The sequence below is a fragment of the Tauraco erythrolophus genome, chromosome W (assembly GCF_009769465.1).
Source record: "Tauraco erythrolophus isolate bTauEry1 chromosome W, bTauEry1.pri, whole genome shotgun sequence".
NCBI lineage: Eukaryota > Metazoa > Chordata > Aves > Musophagiformes > Musophagidae > Tauraco > Tauraco erythrolophus.
Window position 1 is genome coordinate 27,476,862 of NC_141497.1, and position 14,665 is coordinate 27,491,526.

Here is a 14,665-nt window from a genome sequence, read left to right on the forward strand (position 1 = left end):
GCCAAAGAACAGCAAGAACTGTCCTTGTGTATATTTGCAGCACATCTCAACTCTCATGGTCACCCAAATAATCCACTGAGTGGGAACATGTCCCCACACACTTCCATCTCACCAGGGCAATACGTCAAGGCTTACAGTTCATTGTATAGACCACGCATCTTCAATCACAGGCAGCATTTGGTCCCTCTGATGTACCAGGTCATCTTCCATCAGCAAAGGAGCTGTTGCAATTGTGAACACTACCATTCCTCAGCAGATTTTTGAGGAACAAAACATTTCTTTTCTGGTCTTGGTGGTCATATTGCTTATCACCACAATGCACCAAAGTTGCAAGCTGAGCATTTAAAATCTATGAACTATCCATACACAATTCAACTCCAGTAACAGATGCCATAAAGGAAGCAAAATAAACTTTCAAAAAACTAATTTTAATCAAAACAAAAAAAAGTTGATCATTAACAAGTTTATAAAACAGTGATTTAGTTACATAAATAAATTGATATCAGTGTATCAAATCTTAATTACTTTCAACTTCATGAGCATGTTTACATGGGTGATGAAGTACAACTTTTTTACCTATTATAATAAATAAAATGGAGAGCATGAACAGTTTTTCTAAACAAAAATACCTACAAACATACCTCTAGCATGTTCTCTAATGAAGTGAACAAGAGACACTGGACAACTTTTGCACCAAAACATAAAAATTGCTTTAAAAAGCACAAGGATACAGAACCATCAGCTAAAGTAAAGACACTATACTGTAATCAAAGTTGGTATTTAATAATATAATGAACGGTTTGGTAGTTAGATCTCCAGTTTGGTTATTTTAAAGCATTAAGACAAGGCAAGATAGAAGGCTGCTTTTGTTTGAATAATTCTAGAGAAAATAAAATATATTAAAAAAAAACAAATGGAAAAGTAGAACAGTCATACCTACACAACTTCGTCCTGCACAAAGTCAAAATATCTATGCAGAATATATATATAATATATATATATTTGTGCACAAAGATTAGCTTATTATTAGCTCACTGCAAAGATGTAATGTATCATGTCAATCATTTTGTGTTTTGTGTCAAAAAGGATAGTTCTTTAAGTTTCCTAGGCTAGGAGGCACAAACCCTGATTCTGGCATACCATATTCTTAATGCTAAGGCTTGCTGCTCTGGCTGTTTATTTTTTGTTGTCCTTCTTTACTATAGTGCCTGTTAAAAGCATGTGTGTATACATATATATGTATACATGGGTTGTATAAATATATATATATAAAAGATTCCCCCAATAAGTATCAGTCCAACCATGCAATCCAAAATGTGGCTCTGCATAGATGCCCAGCATATAGTTCACCACCTGAGCCAACCCTGAAGCAAGACGCACTTTAGTCCTTCAGATAGGTTTTCTTTTTTGTTTAAAACCATGCTACTGCAGCTTCAAGTATTTTGCATTACATAGATTTTTTTTTAATAAATTAATTTTATATTTTTTCAATATTCAGACATATACTATAATATATATACAGTACAATAAATGCTCTCATTCTTTTTTTATTTTTTGATAAATCCCTGAGAATGTATGTTGACAGTCGCTAAGTTTCCACATGCACAAGCATTGTGTGCCATGCTTCTGGATGAACAGCACTGCAAAGCCACATGGTCAGCCTTTTAACTATTAGTATTTCATTTGTTGGTTTGTTTAAATATGCTGAAATGTAAGGATGAGTTACAAAGGAGTAAAGCTGAATCCATTCGAGGTACTTATCACGGGATGGAGGTGTTTGGTTTGGTTTTTAAAGCCATTGCAATATATGTTTGCTTTTGAGGTTGTGAACATATACAGAAAGAACAGGAGAGTGATGTGGGCTTTTGCCACTTGACAACATATACTCAGTGTAAACCAAACCTTTTTTAACCTCTCACACAAAACAGAAAAAAAAATAAACACACAAACTTTCACAACATGACATTTTAGTTTGAAAACTCAATATAACTATACACATATATCAGTGTGGCTCTGTTTGTTTAAGTTCAAAAGGATACAAAGGTAGGCTCAAGTAAAAACAAACCACCCCCCCCACCCCCCTCATTTTCATCAACCAAACCGCTCACGGACCAACATCATCAGTTTCTTTTTGCCTTTGTAGATTTGTTTTAAGTTGTCAATAAACTGTGTAAACTGGATGTGTCCATCATGAGCCATTAAGAAGGTCTCTCGGGCCTTGCTGAGGAACTCGATAAACTCACTATAGTGTCGTGGGCTGATGTGAGTGAGACGCGAATGAGTTGTATTAATGTAGGCTCCAATAGTGGCATCCAAAAGTTGTCTTAAAGGGGCTTTGTCCAGTGACATGAGCTTACCAGAGTTCCTCCTTCCATGAAGTCCCACCATGCCAGGAGTGGTCAAAGTACACCTACGCAAAATATCTGACAGTACTGTTGCACATTTGACACTTTTGACCACCAGAGGTATTATAGCTGCTAGCTCATTTTTCCCAAGGGAGTGGCTGAGCGCACATGCCCACAGAACGTCATTAATGGCAGGGTGTGTGTCCTGATTGTAACTCAGGTTGAGATGTGCCATGGCCAAAGTGGCCAGCTTGTAGGCCCGCATGGGATAACCACGGTGCTCCATGTATCGTGCTATAGTAAAAAGCTGTGAGTAGCTCATGCCGGTTGTAGCAGCATCTAGAACAATTTGGTAAGCAGTCTCAAAAGCTATGTGATCCTTTTCACATAAGGTCAGTGCAGAGAGGGCACAGTTTTGAGGATCCTTCATGGCACACTGTAGAGCAAGCGTCCTAGCACTGCCAGCCAACTTCTCCTGCTGATGGCAGTCCAGATGCAGACGGACAATGGTGCTGTTGGACATCACTGTTGTAGCAACAATACTAGTGGCTTCTGTTGGAGTGAAAAGTGTAAACCAGTTTTGCATGATACTATCCAGTGCATAAACACCTGGGGAGAGAAAGAAAGGATTAGTCACAACCGATAAAACCTAGCAGACACAAATGTTCAACAAGAGATTACATTTTCAAAGTCTAAGAGGTTGCCAGTACATCCGAGGAGACGTGCTTCAGCAAGAAAGGCTAAACCAGATAACATGGGGGGGGGGAAGAACTGCAAAATGAAGGGTACTGTGCGAACTCTGTAGCAATCATGGAAATGCAGATAATAACAAAAAAGCCTGCAAGACAAACTTTAATCCCCTGGTGCGACAACTGAGCTGTTTTACTTGTTATCTAAGACAATTTGGATAACAACTTCTGGCTCATTTGTTCTCATCACATGACTCAAAAGCAGCTCTCACACTAAACACTTAAAAGGCAATTTTGACTTCTTTTCTCAATGTTCATCTCAAGGCATGCACATGTGCATGCACAAAAGAATATGAAAGTATGCTAAATATCTCATTTAATAGAACACCATGGCATTTAATACTAAGCACACCTTAAAAAAAAAATTCCTAACCCCCATGCCGTCCCAACAGGCTTTTCAGATACATCTTGTAAAAAATTCATATGCGCCTGAACATCAAGATCATAAGATCACAGGATCATAACATCATAGAATGCTTAGGGTTGGAAGGGACCTCAAAGATCATCTAGTTCCAACTCCCCTGTCATGGGCAGGGAAACCCTCCACTACACCAGGTTGCTCAAAGCCTCATCCAACCTGGCCTTGAACACTGCCAGGGATGGGGCAGCCACAAGTTCTCTGGGCAACCTGTTCCAGTGCTTCACCACTCTCATTGTAAAATATTTCTTCCTTACATCCACTCTAAATCTGCCCTCTTTCAGTTCAAATCCATTACCCCTTGTCCTATCACTACATGCCCTTGTAAAAAGTCCCTCTCCAGCTTTCCTGTAGGTCCCCTTGAGGTACTGGAAGACTACTATAAGATCTCCTTGGAGCCTTCTCTTCTTCAGACTGAACAGCCCCAACTCTCTCAGCCTGTCTTCATAGCAGAGGCGCTCCAGCCCTCGGATCATCTTCGTGGCCCTCCTCTGGACTTCCTCCAACAACTCCATGCCGTTCTTGTGTTGGGGGCTCCAGAGCTGAATGCAATATTCCAGGTGGGGTCTCACGAGAGCAGAGTAGAGGGGCAGAATCACCTCCCTCAACCTGATGCCAACAGTGCTTTGGATGCAGCCCAGGACATGGTTGGGTTTCTGGGCTGCAAGCACACATTGCCTGTTGGTCTCCAGCCTAGGCGGCGGCGGCGGCGGCGGCGGCGGCGGCGGCGGCGGCGGCTGCTGCTGCTGCTGCTACCCCAAGGATGTCATTGCATCTTCCACAGCCAGGAGGAAATGGCCTGCCTTTTGTAGGCAGGGCCTAAACCTTAATTAGATAATTATCAATTCAAGCCAGCTGGGTAATATCTATAATTGCCATCTCATGTTGAGCTTCTCATCCACCAGCACTCCTAAGTCCTTCTCCTCAGGGCTGCTCTCAATCCATTCTCCACCCAGCCTGTGCTTATGCTTGGGATTGCCCCAACCCACGTGCAGGGACCTTGCACTTGGCCTTGTTGAACTTCATGAGGTTCTCACAGGCCCACCTCTCCAGTCTGTCTGGGTCCCTTCTGGATGGCATCCCTTCCCTCCAGCGTGTCCACAACACTACATAACTTGGTGTCATCTGCAAACTTGCTGAGGGTGCACTCAATCCCACTGTCCATGTCACCAACAAAGATGTTAAATAGCAATGGACCCAAAACTGACCCCAGAGGAACACCACTCGTCACTGGCCTCCACACTTGGACATCAAGCCAACATGGCTTCACTAAGGGCAAATCCTGCCTGACTAATTTGGTGGCCTTTTATGATGAGGTTAAAGCATTACTGGATAGGGGAAGAGCAACTGACATTGTCTACCTGGACTTATCCAAAGCATTTGAGACTGTCCCACACAACATCCATGTCTCTAAACTGGAAAGACATGGATTTGATGGATGGACCACTCGGTGGATAAGGAATTGGCTGGATGGTTGCACTCAAAGAGTTGTGGTCAACGGTTCAATGTCCAAGTGGAGGCCAGTGACAAGTGGTGTTCCTCAGGGGTCAGTACTGGGGCCAGGGATATTTAACATCTTTGTTGGAGACATGGACAGCGGGATCGAGTGCACCCTCAGCAAGTTTGCTGATGACACCAAGTTGTGTAGTGTTGTGGACACACTGGAGGGAAGGGATGCCATCCAGAGGGACCTTGACAGGCTGGAGAGGTGGGCCTGTGAGAACCTCATGAAGTTCAACAAGGCCAAGTGCAAGGTCCTGCATGTGGGTCAGGGCAATCCCAAGCACAAGGACAGGCTGGGCAGAGAATGGATTGAGAGCAGCCCTGAGGAAAAGGACTTGGGAGTGCTGGTGGATGAGAAGCTCAACATGAGCCAGCAATGTGTGCTTGCAGCCCAGAAAGCCAACCATGTTCTGGGCTGCATCCAAAGCAGTGTGGCCAGCAGGTTGAGGGAGGTGACTCTGCCCCTCTACTCTGCTCTCATGAGACCCCCACCTGGAATACTGTGTTCAGCTCTGGAGTCCTCAACACAAGAAGGACATGGAGCTGTTGGAGCGAGTCCAGAGGAGGGCCACGAAGATGATCCAAGGGCTGGAACACCTCTGCTATGAAGACAGGCTGAGAGAGTTGGGGCTGTTCAGCCTGGAGAAGAGAAGGCTCCAGGGTGATCTTATTGCAGCCTTCCAGTACTTAAAGGGGGCCTACAGGAAAGCTGGAGAGGGACTTTTTACAAGGGCATGTAGTGATAGGACAAGGGGCAATGACTTTAAATTGAAAGAGGGTAGATTTAGATTAGATATAAGGAAGAAATTTTTCACTCAGAGGGTGTTGAGGCACTGGAACAGGCTGCCTAGAGAAGTTGTGGCTGCCCCATCCCTGGAAGTGTTCAAGGCCAGGTTGGATGAGGTTTTGAGCAACCTGGTGTAGTGAAGGGTGTCCCTGCCCATGGCAGGGGGGTTGGAACTAGATGATCTTTAAGGCCCCTTCCAAACCGAACCATTCTATGATTCTATATCCCAAGTAACTAGGTCTCCCGTTTCCTTCTGGAGCAGGCCCACATTTTCCCTAGATCTCCTTTTATCACTGACATACCTACAAAAGTTTTTCTTGTTGCCCTTCATATCCCTGGCCAGATTTAACTCTATCAGGGCTTTAGCTTTCCTAACCTGATCTCTGGCTGCTCGGACAATTTCTCTGTATTCTTCTCAGGTTACCCGTCCTTGCTTCCACCCTCTGTAGGCTTCCTTTTTGTGCTTGAGTTGGTCCAGGAGCTCCTTGTTCATCCATGTAGGCCTCCTGGTGTTCCTGCCTCACTTCCTCTTTGTTGGGATGCACTGCTCCTAAGCTTGGAGGAGGTGATCCTTGAATATTAGCCAGCTTTCTTGGGCCCCTCTTCCCTCCAGGGCTTCATCCCATTGTACTCTACCAAGGAGACCCCTGAAGAGGTCAAAGTCTGCTCTCCTGAAATCCAGGGTAGTGAGCTTGCTGTGCACCCTCCTCGCCTCCATCCTCCATAAGGATCTTGAACTCCACCATTTCATGGTCACTGCAGCCAAGGCTGCTCTTGAGCATCACATTCCCCACCAGTCCATCCTTATAGGTGAGAACAAGGTCCAGCAAAGTACCTCTCCTCCTTGATTCCTCTACCACTTGGAGAAGGAAGTTATCATCAATACATTCCAGGAACCTCCTGGATTGCCTATGCCCTGCTGTGTTGTCCTTCCAACAGATATTGGAGTGGTGGAAGTCCCCCATGAGGACCAGGGCTCATGAACATGAGGCTGGTCCTATCTGTCTGTAGAGGGCCTCATCCACTCGGTCTTCCTGGTCAGGTGGCCTGTAGTAGACCCCTACTACTATGTCCCCTGTCCCTGCCCTCCCTTTAATCCTGACCCATAAGCTCTCAGTGGGCTCCTCCTCCATCCCCAGGTGCAGCTCCATGCACTCCAGCTGGTCTTTGACATAGAGGGCAACCCCTCCTCCTCTTCTCCCCTGCCTGTCCTTCCTAAAGAGCCTGTACCCTTCCATTCTGACACTCCAGTCAAAGGATTCATCCCACGACGTCTCTGTGATGACAATAAGATCATATTCCTGCAGGCGCACACACACTTCTAACTCCTCTTGCTTATTCCCCATGCCGCCTGCATTTGCATAGAAGTATTTAATTTGGGCCCCAGATGAATCTGACTTCCTGGCTGGAGTGGCTGGAATTCCTTTCTGCTGCTCTTCAGGTGCTTCCAGCAGATCTTGATCAAGCTTAGTATTACCCCCCACCCCTTCAAATCTAGTTTAAAGCCCTGTCAATGAGCCCCGCTAGCTGTTGTGCTAAGACCCTTGATCCCCTCTGAGAAAGGCAAGTCCCATCCGGTCCCAGCAAGCCTGGTGCTGTGTGGCCCATCCCATTGTCAAAAAAGCCAAAATTGTGGTGATGACACCAGCCACGGAGCCACATATTAATTGACTGGATGCATTTACTTCTTCCAGTGTCACTGCTTGCAACTGGAAGGATGGAAGAAAAGATAACCTGTGCCCCAGATCCTCTTACCAGCTTTCCCACGGCCCTGAAGTCTCTCTTGATCGCCCTTGGACTTCATGTAGCAGCTTCATCACCACTCACATGGAAGAGCAGTAAAGGATAGTAGTCCGTGGGCCGTACCAGGTTAGGAAGTTTCCTAGCGATGTCCTTAACCTGGGCTCCAGGGAGGCAGCAGACTTCCCTCAGAGCAGGGTCAGCCCAGCATATTGGACCTTCTGTGCCCCTCAGATGGGAGTCACATATAACTATTACCCATCTTTTCTTCTTCGTGGAGGCATTCATGAAACAGGGGGTAGTCCTTTCTGACCCTGGCAACACCTCTGGTGTAGATGGACCATCAGCCACATCATCCATTGATGGGCCTTCCACCTCCAGAGCCTCATACCTGTTGTGCAGAGGCACCTGGGGAGGTGAGGTGGGAAAGGAGGGGGTTCACCTTTTGCCCTGAGCACGGACTTGCTTCTGTTCATTGCGTTCCTTTAAGCTATTTTCTTCTGCCTGATGGGGTGAGGATACAGAATCCCCTTTGTCTTGGGATTGTTTTTGTGGCTCTTCCTGTTGCTATTTCAGGTTGGGCAGAGCATGACACCACCAGTCTATCTCTCTCCCAGACTCCTTGATGGTCCTTAACCTTTCTACTTCCTCTCTCAGCTCTGCGACCATGCTGAGCAGATCATCCACCTGGTCACACCTCAGAGTTGTTCTCACCACTGCCGTCCCTTACCAGGGAGAGGCTCAGGCACTCCCTGCAGCCTGAGACCTGGACAGCTGTGTCTTTCTGTGGGAGCTCTGCCTGCGCTGCCACATCCCTCCAGCTGGGTGCAGAGGTCTTCGCCTTCTGCCAGGTGGTCACCATAGCTGAGCACCTTCTGAGAGGGTGACAGCCACCAACTAAACTCACCTCTTGAGCGGGCAGCCTGACTGCACCCTTCTCCCGCGCCCTTCCTCACGAACTGTCGCGTAAACTGCCGCGCCACGCCCTGACTGCCGCGCCATGCCCTTTTTGCCCGCTCTGTTCGCCACGCTCCTGGTTGCTCATGCTCCCTGGGCTCATTTTTGTAGGGGTGGGAGTAACCACCGTTGCTCTGGCAATTCCCAGACCATGTCAGCATCTCCTGTGAGAGCTGCTGGCTCCTGGGGGGTCTCTTCGCTCCCCCGGCATTCCCTGGCATTTTTGGGAAAAGCCCCTGTGTGCCAAGATCAGCTGCTCCGCAGTGGGTTGGGCTGGCTCCGGAGCAGCTCCCTTCGGAGACTCCTTATTAGGGAAATACTCTGAGCAATATGCACTACTGGATATTATCTGAAATAGATTTTTCCTTAGTATCACTTTATTCCTGGCATGTGTATGTGGTGAGGGGGAACGAGGGGGAAACAGTGACTAATGAGTTCCATAAATTGAACCTTATAGCCAACTAGAGTGTCTTACTATTGCTAGAGGCAGTTTACACACATCTGTGAGCCCACCTAAACCACACTCAGAGGTCCTTTTCTCTGTAGGACTCTGATGTTTCCTGTGCACCCCTTCACTCATGCAAAAATTCAGCATAGTCAGAAAATACCAGATCTTCATTTAAATAAATAGATTTCTTGTTTTATCAATTTGATTAAGTCTCAAGAGTACTTTGCGTGACATTAAAGTTTCTTTATGAGATGTTTCTATTAGAATATGTAAACTAATTTAAAGTAATATTAAAACTAGCATTTTGTTTGCCAATATGTAACTGCACAAAATAATACCCAGGCACTAATAACTGCAAGATAGTCTCAGTAATAATTACCTTAGCAAAGATATAAAAGCAATAAAACAAGAGCATTGCATGAAAATTTGCAGACACAAACCATTTTCTGTCTGAGGGCACACAAAGGCGAGCTGTATTTTCCCATGCTACTGACATTAATTTCCCAGTTAAGCATAAAGCAAAGAATAAACTAATCCAGAGAATAAGCAGCAGCAGTCCTTTGAAGTTCTGAAACTCAAAAAGCATCTATGTGATACAATTCAACTCAGATGTATGAAAAAGAAGTAAATATAGTAGGGAAGCATACTTTCCAAAAATACCTTTAGTGACTAAATTCACAGAATCATAGAATCACAGGATGTTAGAGATTGGAAGGGACCTCAAAGGATCATCTAGTCCAATCCCCCTGCCAGAGCAGGACCACCTAGATCAGATCACACAAGAACGCGTCCAGGCGGGTTTTGCACATCTCCAGAGAAGGAGACTCCACAACCTCTCTGGGCAGCCTGTTCCAGTGTTCTGTTACCCTTACTGGGAAGAACTTCTTCCTCATGTTTAAGTGGAACCTCCTATGTTCCAGCTTATTGTTCTCTTATAGTACTTATATTGTCCTCACTACCACAGCTGCTGATTTTTTTTATTTTTTTTTTTTTTTTTTACAGCTACACAGTTTTTAATGCCCTCATCTTCACTTTCAGATCCTGTATCCTCATCTTGCAGATGGTAAACTGGAATACAGAAGCTAAGGGACACTTCATCAAGGCACACAAGAAATATACGGCAAAGCCCAGAAATGAACATAATGTCCTGCTGAGTGCGCTATTCTCCCACTGCTATCCTCTAAGCATGAGACTAGTACTGCTCCCACCTTATTTTTACCTTACATGGTTAAGGATGGGTGCATTAGTGTTTGGTTTGCTTTCCAGTGCAGATGAGAGGACTGCACAATGTCATAGCCACATAACAAAGATGCATTATGCTCTAAGCTTGGATTTACCCAGGGGCTTAAAAAAAACAACCCCGAAAAACGAACAACAAGCAATGAGAACCCCTTCATGAGATCTTGTCTGCCACACAGTGGGAGGCATCCTCAGTATTTCATTCACCTGTTTTTTGGTTCCTCTTCCCCACAGCTGACCAGATAGCACTCTCACCAGTCTTTTGGAGCCTCGCCTTTCAGAGCAAGCAAAGTTGTAGTATAATGTAGCAACCAATAACCATGAACCTTTTCTCTGCTGCAATCTCATACCCAAACCCAACATGGAGGGGACAAGGGGAAATCAGTCATACTGCATTACTCAACTATTGTCTCACTTGGCCTGTGCCTATTCTATCATATACTCAAAAAACCCACTCATCGTTGCCATAATTAACGTCTTCTAACCAAAGGAATTTTATAGATGAACAGAAAGTGGGAGACATTTGCAGTCTGGGTGTTGACAAACAAGATCAAGCCCTCTAAGATTAGCTGTCAAAAATCCTTGAGAAGCATCTCAGAACATACCTACTTCTGTTGCACATGTTACCAACCACCTCACCATTTCCCGCCGTCGCCAATTCAGTGTTGACAGTGTCATTCGCATCACCTATTAAACCAACACAAACAAAATACAAATTAATCCTATTGCAAAACCAATACAACATGCCAATGGGGATTTAAGTTATTCAAATACACTGAGGTCAAAAATGGCAGCCTCTTTCCCTCTCCACTCTGTTATCTCTTTCTGGCTGATATGTCAAAAGACTTGATAAATACTGCTTAGCTATCTTAGAAAAGCATATAGAGAGTAATTCCAACTGCAGGTCCTTCAAGGCTAGAGGAGAAAAGCCCCCTCCGCCTCCAAACAACAAAAAAGCACAATAAATTAATAATTATTCAAATTAAATTATATTGTGTCTCCTCCCTCTATGTATGTTAGTCTTTAAAGGGGTAGGTGTCAACCCTTGTTGGGCAAACTAACCCATCTAATTTTTCCCTCAGCTGCATTTTTTTTTTTCATTGACTTCAACAATACAGACAGGAGTTAAAGTGTAGTGTGATGTGAACGGCTGCTTATGCTGCAAAGATATATATATATACACACACACACTTCCAGATACAACCAGATATTATTAGTAAGTTCATAGCGGTTGATTTCCCTCTCTGAACAAGAAGTCCCTGCAAAGAAGTTCCATTGTAAAACCATTAGAACCATAGAAAAAGGAATTGAAGCTTTGATTGCAGTGCCCATATTTTACATGACTTGCAGATATTACCTATGCTGTTTCTCAAAACATGGGCAAATATGTTTATGCTGAAAAACAAACACTGCATGGAAATTGCATGGAAAGCTTGTTTCAGCTAACTGGACAGACCTCACAGACATCTAAACGAAGAAAGCAAGTAGTTTTCCCCTTACAATATCAGTGATCATACCATGGTATTACTATTTGTAGCAATTAAACAAAGAGCATAATAGGTCAATCAGAGCTTTCAGTGATGATCTTTACATATTAACTCAAAAACGCACTCACAAACCACCTTGGAGTCAGCAGCATTTGTAAGAGGGTTCCCAATCCATACCCTTATAGAATCACAGAATGTTAGGGATTGGAAGGGACCTCAAAGGATCATCTAGTCCAATCCCCCTGCCAGAGCAGGACCACCTAGATCAGATCACACAAGAACGCATCCAGGCGGGTTTTGAACATCTCCAGAGGAGACTCCACAACCTCTCTGGGCAGCCTGTTCCAGTGTTCTGTTACCCTTACTGGGAAGAAGTTCTTCCTCATGTTTAAGCGGAACCTCCTATGTTCCAGCTTATATCCATTTCCCCTTGTCCTATCATTGGATGCCACTGAGAAGAGCCTGGCTCCATCCTCATGACAGTCACCCTTTACATATTTATATACATTAATGAGGTCCCCCCCTCATGAGGTCTCCTCTTCTCCAAGCTAAAGAGACCCAGCTCCCTCAGCCTTTCCTCATAAGGGAGATGCTCCACTCCCTTCATCATCTTTGTGGCCCTGCACTGGACTCTCTCAAGCAGTTCCTTGTCCTTCTTGAACTGAGGGGCCCAGAACTGGACACAATATTCCAGATGCGGCCTCACCAGGGCAGAGTAGAGGGGGAGGACAACCTCTCTTGACCTACTAACCACACCCCTTCTAATACACCCCAGGATGCCACTGGCCTTCTTGGCCACAAGGGCACATTGCTGGCTCATGGTCATCCTGCTGTCCACCAGGACCCCCAGGTCCCTTTCTCCTGTGCTGTTCCCCAACAGTTCAGTCCCCAACTTGTACTGGTACATGGGATTGTTCTTACCCAGATGCAAGACTACACTTGCCCTTGTTGCATTTCATTAAATTTCTCCCCGTCCAACTCTCCAGCCTATCCAGGTCTCTCTGAATGGCAGCACAGCCTTCAAGTGTGTCAGCCACTCCTCCCAGTTTAGTGTCATCAGCCAACTTGCTGACCATGCACTCTATTCCCTCATCCAAATCATCGATGAATATGTTGAACAATACAGGTCCCAGTACCGACCCTTGAGGGATTCCACTGGATACAGGCCTCCAACTGGGCTCTGTCCCATTGACCACTACTCTCTGGCTTCTATCCTTCAGCCAGTTCACAATCCACCTCACTACCCGATCATCCAGACAACACTTCCTCAGTTTAGCTGTGAGGATGCTGTGGGAGACTGTGTCAAATACTTAGGGATATGGTTTAATGGGAGATTAGGGACGGTTGGCCTGGATGATCTCTAAGGTATTTTCCAACCCAGAAAATCTATGAAATCTATGAAAATCTATGAAATGCTTTACTGAAGTCAAGACAGACCACATCCACTGCTCTACCATCATCCACCCACTGGGTGATGTCCTCATAAAAGGCTATCAGGTTTGTCAAGCATGACTTTCCCTTAGTGAAGCCATGTTGACTGCCCCTAATGACCCTCTTATCCTTGATATGCCTAGAGACAGCACCAAGGATAAGTTGTTCCATCATCTTTCCAGGGATGGAGGTGAGGCTGACCGGTCTATAGTTACCTGGGTCTTCCTTCTTGCCCTTTTTGAAGACCAGAGTGACATTTGCTTTCCTCCAGTCCTCAGGCATCTCTCCCATTCCCCACGATTTAGCAAAGATGATGGAGAGTGGCCTGGCAATGACATCCGCCAGCTCCCTCAGCACCCGCTGGTGCATCCCATCAGGACCCATGGATTTATGGATGGCCAGGTTGATTAACTGGTCCCTAACCAAGTCCTCATCAACCAGGTGTCGTGGTTTTAGGCCAATCCAGCAACTAAAACTCACACAGTCGCTCCTTCTCCAGTAAAGTGGAGAGGAAAAAAATATAATAAAGGGACTGAGGGATGAGACAAGAACAGAGGGAGCACCCACCAACCATGGTCCCGGGCAAAACAGACTTGGGTTTCTCAAAACAAAACAGTTTATTAATGGTTACTTAAAAGGACAAAGGGAAACAAAACCGGTTACTTGAGAGGATAAAAAGAAACAAAGCCAGATCTCAAAACCGACACCTCCCCCCCCCTTTCCTTTTCCTCCCGGCTCTACCTCCTTCCCCCAACGGCACAGGGGGCAGGGACTGGGGGAGTGCAGGTCAGTTCATTCCGTGCTGTTACTGCTGCTTCTTTCTTAAAGGAGGAGGAGTCCTTACACCCTTTTTCCCTGCTCCAATGGATCCCCTACTCACAAGGAAAAATCCACAAACTTCTCCAGCGTGAGTCCAGCCCACAGGGTGCAATCCTTTGCCACGGATTGCCCCAGTGTGGGCTTTACCACAGTCTCGGATTCTTAGGGAGTTGTAGCCACTCGCTCCAGCGTGGGTCGTCACGCAGACTCCAGATACCTCTCTACCTTGTCGTGCGTCCCAACACGACCGTCCTCAGGCTCAGGCATCTTCCCTCCACAGGCTGCAAGTGGGTCTCTGCTCCACTGAGGCCGTCCTGGTTGCAGGGGGGCCGCCTGCTATCTCACCACCAGCTGCAGGGGAAACTCAGCTCCAGCACACCTCCTCCCGCTTCATCCTCACTGACGTGGTGTTGATGCAGCTGTTTCTCTCAGATCTCAGTCCTCTCCAGGTGAACTCAGCCCAGTGGGCACCCTGGGAGTGGGGTGCCCCCGAGTTCTCCAGCCGGCTCCGCCGCCACCATCCTCAGTGGGCGGCGCCAGCCCGACGCAGGCAGCTGCCCGGCCGGGAGCCAGGGAGCAGTGCCCTCCTCCCTTCTCTCCTCGCTCCTGGGCAAAGCACCTTTTCCAGTTCCTTTGTCCTGACTTAAATAGGGCAATTCGCAGAGGCGCTGATTGGCTCAACCCTGAGGGGGATGAGAGTCTGATCTGGTGGCCAGAACCAAGTCTAACCCGGTTCCAAAAC

At 46.1% G+C, this 14,665-nt stretch overlaps 1 protein-coding gene across 2 annotated transcripts in view; it reads right to left on the reverse strand.

The window, feature by feature from the left end:
- Nucleotides 1-2,091: 2,091 nt before the first annotated feature.
- Nucleotides 2,092-14,665, reverse strand: part of LOC104371621 (zinc finger SWIM domain-containing protein 6) — a 229,748-nt gene continuing 217,174 nt past the window's right edge. For both annotated transcript variants that reach the window (XM_086630223.1, XM_086630224.1), the window contains 2 exons: nt 10,792-10,873; nt 2,092-2,954 (listed from right to left, as the gene is read on the reverse strand). In XM_086630223.1, the coding sequence (XP_086486349.1) occupies nt 2,092-2,954; nt 10,792-10,873 (945 nt within the window). The remainder of the gene's footprint in view (nt 2,955-10,791; nt 10,874-14,665) is intronic.